We start from the raw sequence: 9415 nt of genomic DNA on the forward strand, positions 1-9415 counted from the left end.
GTCAGTAGTCTGCACTTTGTCAGATTGTGCTGATTTCATCACGGCCCCAGAGGGAGAAAACTCCATCAGACCCCTTTTACACCTAATGCTTGGGCCATATATCACTAGAGTCCACATCCTAATGCTCTGGACTGGAGCCTGAGAACAGATTTTTGTGCAGGATAAATGGCACTTTACATCAATGGGGGGAAAAACAGGGCGAAGTTAAAAAACAGGAATCTCAAAGTCTTTTGTTTTCTCCACTTTTCACACATGGCAACAGACAGTGACTCATGCTGACTACAGCTGAACAGCATCTATTAACCTGGCGGACAGTTTCAAATTTGTAGTGGCAATGAATCAGCCTACGCCACAAGCCTGAAGTGTTGATGCTACAGTAATGCAGCTCTGACCTCAGCAGACAGGGTCATCTTAAGTTCACTCTGCTATTGTCACCTCCCATGTGTTCCCAGACAAGTGACCCTCTCACTGCAGGCCATTTGTCATCCCAAGTCACAGCTCATCTAATACTTGCATGCTGTCCTTTAACTGAAGCCAGATGTTGAAAGCTGCTGCAGGACGAGCCCCCATTAGAGTCACTGTACGGCTTTCTAAAAAGATAAGGCAGTCAGTGGTGGTAGATGTCTGAAAAGACTGATTATATACTGTACTTATTTATCCATTAAGGTACAGTAACGCTTCTGGGTGTTCATCTATCAAATTCAAGTCCCCCTGCGTTTTATACAACTTCCTTTGTTTGCAACATTACCGAACTTCAACAATCTTTGATTATTCAACAAGAAAGAAGCAAACACAGGTGATCTCCACTGTTGTTTTATTGGATGTATATAAAAGCTGATCATTTCAGTCTGAGGGATTGGAAGGCAGAAAAGAATGGAGGGTCAGGCAGTCTAGACAGTCGGGTTAAGGTGGAATTAAGCAGAAGGTGACAAGGCTTGCAGACTGGTCTTGACGGCTGCGAGGTTGGCCTTCCAGGAGGTGAGGCTGTCGTGCAGCTGCTGCCACTGCTGCTTGCCAAAGGTGCGGTGTGTGCTGTGGCTGATTGAGTGGAAAAACAGAAAAGCAAGAATGTTAAATAGACAAAAGTAAATGCAAGCCAAGGTCACGTCTTCCGACTCTGTGGATGTAAAATATGGAGCTATAGTAAATGTTACTATGACTAAAGACATGACATCGCTCAACCTCAAATCACAGCCATATGGAGATAGACATGGAGAACAGACAGAACAGAAATGTACTAATAATAATCTTTCTTCTTTCTGCCTGGATAACATTTTTCTGCACATCAGAACCAAATACCCTCAAAGACACACAATAATCTCCATCCTTGGTAATTAGCCAACACTTACTACCTAGTACTGGCCTGCTGTAAACAATAAAAGAACAATAAAGCTAAAACAGAAGACGAAGACTCATGAACATGAATTTCTCAGCTGTTAATTAAACTGGAAATAGACAGCTATGTTTTTCTTTGCTTTAGCGCATCATCATGAAGTAAACGTTGATAGCACAATGTGATGGCCAAAGAGTAATGACACTTTAGATCAGTTCCCTGTTTGTGTGTTCTGTGTCTCAAACTACTATGTTCAACATGAAGCTGAAAATAATGTAAAATATTAGTCAGACAGGCAGCCTAAATCCATTTCTCTCTGCTCTCACGTCATTTTGTCTGTGTATACTTTAAGTTCCTAATGAGTCTTTCACATCTCAATACCAGTAAAGAGTTCAACACAATAACGAAAAAGTCCCAACTTTCGAAATATCTGATGCAATCTGAAAAATAATATGATGGGAATTGAGGAACTGTGTGATGGAAAATGACATGCTTAAGCTTAATACATTACAAATGAACACCAAATTTTTTTATTTTTTTTTTACAGTTTTATGGTGATACAGGTAAAGTACATCAGGCCTGGTTCGGTACCAAGCTTAGATTTGCCATCACTGCCTCTCTAAAACAGACCTTTGCCACATTTAAGCCATGCATGAGAGTTTGGTCAAAGAGCTTACCTCACAACAACCTTTCGCTGTGTCTGGTCGATTTTGCAGTACACCATCTTGGTACGGACAGCTAGAAGAAAAAAGCAGACAGAAGGGGAATGAAGAGACGGCAAAAGCTCTGACGAAAAGCAATAAAAACACCACTGACACAGAAATGCTTTAAGAGTGAATGCACCTGGAAAATGAAATTGGAGAGGAAGCTAATCCCCGTCACAAAACACTGAAAGTGCTATTCTTGGTTCTCTGCCATTTTCTCACTGTAGTTTGTAAAATCCTACTCATGTCTGATGATCACTGTTGCATTCTCGGCAATGACTACCATTTTCCACCATTAGTCACTTGTAGCTTGGAGCGTACTTAACACAGGTAGACAGCTAAGATTAATGCGAGGTGAAGTGCTTGTACCGTCAATGACAAAAGCCTCGACATCATCGGCTCCAATCTGCAGCTCCTGTTGCATGGTGTCAAAGGAGATCTCCTTGAATTCCACCGCCATGCCCATGAATGTCAGCAGACGCATCTTGGCCATGTTTTGCTCATGAGACAGGCCTGAAGAGCAACACGCAGGGATCATTAAGCACAAAACAGTCACAGTCGATTACCCTCAACTGAGGGAGTTTCCCTGTGATAATTGTTTCTACATTTAGGAGCATGCAGTCAGGGAATCTACTCATTAACACAAACAACACTCCACATTGTCTGTTTTGAGAGTCCATCCTACACATGCTGGTAATTACAGCTAAGCCTTTAGTAGTGAGAAAGAAAGGGGACAGGCTGCTGACACACACACATTCCTGTCCTGTGTCAACAGAGCACAGTACATTGGCACAGGTTTATATTTCATAGATGCTGTTATTTCTCTTGGAAAAAGGTGGTTCAGATAGTTTTAAGATGTATTTTTGGACATATTTATACAGGAAAAATGTCTAGGAATCAAAGTTGTCACATTAAAATCACAAGCTGATATATATATTTCTTTAGAGAGATTTGCCATGTTCCCCAAGTACTTGTAGTACTAGTACTAGTGTATAAATTATAATAAGGCGGTTCTTACAGTTTGAAAGTGTTGAAACACTGCTTCCTACGGACAAAAAGTACTCTAGTACTGTTTGAAGTAAGAATACACCTGAAATATGTCAATACTGAATTATTAAAATGGTAAGGAGCAGAGACATATTTGTATATATACAAATACATGTACAACAATGTTTAAGGGTAATCAAACCACCGGACTATAATTTACCTCATTCATTAACCTGTGTGATTGTTTACATGTAGTATAAGTTGTGGATACTTACCAAGAGAATCAATGAAGTCTTTGTTATTCTGGTAAAACTTTACATATGCTGCTAGTTTTCCGCTCACAAAGATGGTTAATAGCTGAAAAAGAGTAAGAAGAGGGAGAAATGTCATTATAAGACTGTAGACACAGTTGGATCATCTTTGTATGTATACAGGCTCAAAGTCAAATGATAATCAGGTCCAGACAAACAAGTTAAACCTTTAGAAATGCCAGCCTGTTGACCCATGATATGACAAACATAATAAAATGTTGTTTTCATGTTTTCATTGTCTAAACTTGTTCAAGCAGTAATGGACAAACATTCCTGCTGCTCAGTGTTCCATCTTTTTTATTGATCGGCGTGTCGATATTGGGTTGTGCTATGTAGTGTCAACTGTCATTGACACTACATATCAAAAAAGCATCCAAGACTCATGTAAAACAGCCGAGAGGCTTTCACATCACAAAGCTTTACACTTCTAATCATCTGACCTAAGCAACCATCTCCACGTACAAACATTTATAGATTTTTTTAAATACTTCTAACAAATATCTGACAATGCCACAAATGTATTTTATATATTTAAACACAGCACATTCTTCGGTATTTACATCATGGATGAGTTCTCCCTCCAGGAAGCGTACAGGTTTCAGGGTGAGCAGGTGGTCGATCAGGAAGGTGTTGGGGTCTTTGAGAGCACGGACGATGCATCTTAAGATAAGGGACACAGATGTGTTTATGTATGAACAGTATGAAATTTATATATATATGTATGTATGTATGTATGTATGTATGAGGGATGTAAGTTGTATCTCGGCTTAATGACGTGTGTTAAACAGGGTCTCCAAGTTTACCTGTGGGCATCGACACGAGCTTGTGAAGCATTGTCTTCTGTGTAACTTCCCAGCAGCTCAACCATTACTTTTGCTGCAGCTTCACTGTGAAATGAGAAGATTACGGAGATAAATTACTTGATGGATAAAACAGAATATATGGTCCAGAGGTGTGTACATCCATAAAATGAATATATTTATATTTCATACAGGAGTTTATTAACCTTAAATACTGTGTTGTCACATTTAGATTTTACACTTCCTACTTGATATGTAGTTACCTCTTTTTGCAGTCAACCAAAGCTTCATACACCAGCCTCAAGAGTATGTGCTTCTTCTCTGTGTTCAGGTTCCAGTCAACAATCCACTTGCGCACCTGAGAAGCAGCACAAACGTATCATATCAGAAATCAACTTCAGAGGGAAACAAGGAGCCTGTAGAGCTTCATAAAGAGACGTCTTTCCTTTTCTTCTTTTTGCCGTCCCTGCAGCTCAAAGCAAATGAATGACCGATGGTGGCATTGCAGTGCTTATAATCAGTTATAGCAGTTAATCATGGCGAGTAGACGTACCTGATCGAGGTCAGTGGGGATGAAGGCGATGGCATTACAAGTGGCCGCCACCTTGATGAGGCCACAGAAGACTGTGTACCTCACTGGAGTGTTCTCATCCATGCCATGGAACAGGTTACTGAGCCTGAAACAAAGGGTTTAAATGGAGATGTAACTCTTGAACTCTTCCTTCTCACATCTCATTTTGACTGCATACTTGGTCAGAGATTCTGAAACAACAACGACGAGAGGCACTGCTGTGTACAGATTTAAGGGAACAAACAGAAAAAGGACTCACAGCTGCATCCTGAGGGAGGGTCTCTCTCCTTCACGAAACTTCACCAGTTTCTCACATAGACTTTCAATGAGAGCCTCCTGCTTGTCCGTCTCCAGGATCAACAGCAGAGACACGATGCTGTTCATCACGCTCTCTACATCTGCGGAGGGAGACACAGAGAGGGCCACAAGGAAGTAGAAGATGTTATCCAACCAGGAGTGGTTTTAGAGCCAGCTGTATATAACATGAATAGACTAGAGGTGTAGTAGATGGGTAAACACTTTTCATCATCACCTACCTTTGTCATCATCCTTGAGGCACACGTCGCATGCCTCGATGATCTGAGCCAGATCTACATGAAGTCCACCCTCAGAGTTTTCTTCTGATATATCAGCTCCTTTAGCCTTGATGTAGGCTCTCAGCTCTGAAGCCTGTGACGTTAGACAGTGAAATAATGTGTTTGTGCTAAAACAAAACCCAACAAGTACCAAGCCACACATGTATAACAGTGTGTAGATGATGACAAGAGATAACTTGCTGCAGTCAACTATAGGGGAAGGTAGTTTATCAAAATGCTGTTTTAAATGATCTAGGTTAAGTTCTCAGCTATCGTGGCTCGTAAGCAGCAAGCTTTGCGTGGGTAGTTATTTTTTATTACGCCATTGTTTATTTAGATTGCTCGCTAAGCAGCTAGCATTTAAGCTAACGTTATAACTTTTAAGCCTTTTCTAGTAGCGTTAGAGACAACTTTATTGAGCTGAACACGGCTAAAATTATCGACTCTCAACTAATTCGCATATAAATCACGTTACCGTTATGTTTTATGAAACATACATTCGTAATGTGCCCTCACATATGTCAGCACGTAGCTAACCTGTCAGCAGCTAAACACGGTTAGCATCGTATCTAGCTAGCATGCTAACTTATCCGGTTAGATTAGCCTCCATTCATCGACTCATCCGCCGGTAAAACGACACAAATGGGGGTTTTAAAGAAATCACTCGTACCTGGTCTTCTTCCGTAATATCGATAAACGCCGGGACGCTCATTTTAGGTGATTTTGTGAGCTCAGAGGATGAAATCCACGCTCTCACCACTGCTGAGACCTGAGCGGAAAGGAAAAGGCAACAGTGCCGGAGAGACTCTTGCACTTCCGGGTCAAGCTGTTAAAGGTGCAGGAACCTAAAACCCACCTCAGAGGGATGTTTAGTAAGTGATGTGAGGTATAGCAGATAAGTCATTCCTCCAGCAAGGTTACTTTAAACAACTAAATGTAACCTAATTATTAAGACACACATGCATTATTGGACTTGAATGAACATTTTTCCCAGATGGCCTCTTCAAGTGCACCCCCTTCCTTTAGAGGTCATGCAACCTCCTAAATTGTATCAGACACCCGGACTTCCACGAACACATCCTCATCTTTCATTCTGTTTTATCCAGATATCAGTCCTCTCTCTGGGAGATTAACCCTGGATGTCTTGGATGAGAGTTACAGAGGTGAACCTGATCCCCAGGAGAGGTTATCTGATTGAGCCACAGTCCATCTGTGTGGACCACCATGGCAGGCCCTGACCCTGAGCTTTTCCCCAACCCGGAAACACTGACAGTGTCAGAGGGCAGCGCTCCTCCACCATACCCCCCCCAAACCCTAACCCTTGTGCACCAAGTGGGATCCTGTGTACCATGGCAGGTCACTTGTTGATTGAGGTGAGTGAGGTGAAAAAGGGTAAGTGGAGATAGAGTTCACCCTGAAACTATGTAGTTTGAGCAGGCCGAGTCCCAGAGTGAAAACACTGGAGCTCACAGTTCATCTGTCTCTAAAATATGTGTATGTTAGGGGATTCACCAACTACGGATACACATCATGCTTTATCATAATTCCACGAATGTCTGATTATCACATATATCTCTTCGCAGAACTTTACTATTAGGGAACTGAGCTCTGTTGCGGTCAGCAGGATAGATACCCAAAATAGTGCGCTGAAGGGGAAATGGCTGATGGAGTGTTTCACCATAGTGCTGGTATGCTGCGTCATTCTATTGGGAAGACAAGTGCCTGGTACCAAATCCCACCCTCACTCTCTCCCTGCCCTCGTATGCTGTCATGGAATTGAATTTATAGCCGCTTCTCCACAAGTGTGCTTGTGTAACTGCGAGGCTTTCATTATCTGATTAACAGCTGTTGTCAAGTGTCTGGTGTATTTCAAGGCCAGAATAAGAGTTTTGGAGGCTTTGAAGCTCCAGGTGCATGTGAGACATTGTTTTTGTCTTCTTTTAAAAGGTCTTTAAAACGCCACAGTGTGTTATGATGCTTGATAGCCTAAATAATAGTCATGACAGAAATGTCCTGAAAATAGCATGGAGTGAACTGGAGTATTGGACTGGAGTAGTCCTTTTAAATCCAAGGAGACTGTACCTGGTACACGTATTAAACTTGGATTTAGTCTGTTTTATATCATTCTAAATGTAACCTGGCAATGCAGTCTTCACAAGATGTAATCGAGCATGTTGTGAGCGACTTTAACTGATGTCTGAGTGGGTGTTTCGCGTTGGTGCATGAGGGCAGACTTCAGCGGAATAGTGTTGGTCATTCTGCTTTGGTTCGGCAATGCACGCCTGAAGTCATCAGTTTCCTCATGGTTGTGAAATCATTACAGATGTTGCCAAAGATTAATTCATCTCTGCTTACCTTTGCAGGAAAAACTAATGTTCTATGTTAAACGGCATTTCTGTTAAACTTCTCTTTTTTCTTTGCCTTTTTGCGACAGACTCTTATCTAACTCCACAAACTTGTTTTTTGTGTGTAAATGCTGCGACTCTAAAGGGATTTACATGTATTTAGCTTGAGTATACTTCGCTGTAAGTAAAAACTTTTTTTTTTAAAGGGGAACTATGTAGTTTTGGAGAAGAAGTCGGAACTCAGAATTGTAATATTTACAATATTAATGAGGTAATAATACAAACTCAGAAATATTTCTTTTTCCATAACTGAATAAACAAGCTCTCGGTTCACAGTTCAGGAAAATAAGGTCCCCAGATCACTGTTTGAAGCTAGAAAGGTGGCAGGGTCTGCCAAACAAAGAAACAAACAAAGTAAAACAGTATTAAATTGTGTTGTCCTTGAAGGTTACTTTGTTTTTTCAGTCATGAAAACAAAGAGAGTTTGTTTATTTAGTTTGTTTAGGTATAAAAAATGAGCCAATGATGATCTTTCTCTTCTGATTAAAATTCCTCCCCCAAAACTACATTGTGCACCTTTAAAGCTAAGATTGTAGAAACCAGCAAGAGCAAGCTAAACTTCGAAAGTATCTAACCGATAGCTGCTCGTCTGAAACACATGAAAGCACACCGCCTGACTACACCGACACCGACTGCTCTGTAGCTTTCACTGGCCAGGGAGGGAAGTGTTAGCGGCTAGGTCGCTTCATTCCACAAGCTCTCTTAACTTCATTAGTCGAATAAAGAGCTGCTGAATGCCACAATCAAATAAACACAAGCAAAAAAGCTGTCACGAACACACCTCACTGCTGTCGCTCTGTGCTTTACTGTGTTAGCTGCTGAACGAGAGTCTGTCGCTGCTATCACGACTTCAGGTTCAGGGCCTGTGTTCTGCGATCGCAGCACATCGTTAACATCCCTGACCATCTCTGACCACCTCATGTCTCTCTCACATATATTATTATCATAATGAACATAAACAACAAACATGGCTCCACTTGCCATTCATGTGAGACTAGCTCGCAATATATCGGCCTAGCCTTGTGGAAGACTGGCAGGAAATTTTGTAGGTAGAAAGGCAGGTAGCCCATCCAATCTTTTCACATCGGCTATAAGAAATAATTTGGTCGAGTTATTAGAAGCCAACAACGGCCACAGATACCAGAATTTGTTCCTGTTTTTATCAGAGCAGTTGTTTTACTGATTGCTGTCTGCATGTTAGGAGTTTTTCTGTTAATATAACAAAAAATGCTTCTTAAAATAGCTTTGGATTAATTGAGAAAAGTATATTTTTCTATAGTGAAATGTTGATACACTAGATTTGACCTATTGATATTGTGTTGTGTATGTGTCTCTGTCTATGATTGTATGTATGATCCCATCTCTGTGTTTGCCAGTTAGATCAAGGAAATGTAAAAGATATATGACAAAAGGCTACTACAGATATCCAAAAGTGAATATGTATGAATGTTCATGTGTAGGTCTGAATTATTTATGTCCACAGTGTGTCTATATTGACCTCTTCCATGCTTGTTTGTTTAGAAAAAGCTCATGCTCTTCCTAAACTGCTGGCAAATTGCCTGCTCAGCCTCCTCCAAGATAAATGACTGTGGTTTAAGAGTTAGTTGAGCCCAGGTGTCTGTTTTCTCCCTGTCAGGCAGCCAAGTGGTGAGTGTCCATGCAAGCCAGTAGTCTCATGGTCATCATCCAACATGGCTGCCTACCTTCCACCCACTAATTGTCTGGTTCC

At 41.1% G+C, this 9415-nt stretch overlaps 1 protein-coding gene across 1 annotated transcript; it reads right to left on the minus strand.

The window, feature by feature from the left end:
- Positions 1-797: 797 nt before the first annotated feature.
- Positions 798-6098, minus strand: eif3m (eukaryotic translation initiation factor 3, subunit M). Its single transcript, XM_084350364.1, has 11 exons — positions 5952-6098; positions 5243-5375; positions 4966-5104; positions 4689-4812; positions 4399-4493; positions 4139-4222; positions 3896-3995; positions 3300-3381; positions 2407-2550; positions 2011-2071; positions 798-1038 (listed from the first exon to the last, which is right to left on the minus strand). Exons 1-11 carry the CDS (start codon positions 5991-5993, stop codon positions 915-917), a joined length of 1128 nt encoding a protein of 375 aa, XP_084206490.1. The 5' UTR covers positions 5994-6098; the 3' UTR covers positions 798-914.
- Positions 6099-9415: the final 3317 nt, after the last annotated feature.

This window comes from Pagrus pagrus (genome assembly GCF_965226575.1).
Source record: "Pagrus pagrus genome assembly, chromosome: 1".
Classification (NCBI taxonomy): domain Eukaryota; kingdom Metazoa; phylum Chordata; class Actinopteri; order Spariformes; family Sparidae; genus Pagrus; species Pagrus pagrus.

Bases quoted from the DNA above. Each gene is read 5' to 3' on its own strand.
- eif3m (XM_084350364.1), bottom strand. From the start codon at position 5,993: ATGAGCGTCCCGGCGTTTATCGATATTACGGAAGAAGACCAG. The intron at 4,494-4,688 runs GTACGTCTACTC...GCTGCTTCTCAG, and splicing joins TCCCCACTGACCTCGATCAG to GTGCGCAAGTGGATTGTTGA. The intron at 2,551-3,299 runs GTAAGTATCCAC...GTTGCTCTTCAG, and splicing joins AGACTTCATTGATTCTCTTG to GCCTGTCTCATGAGCAAAAC.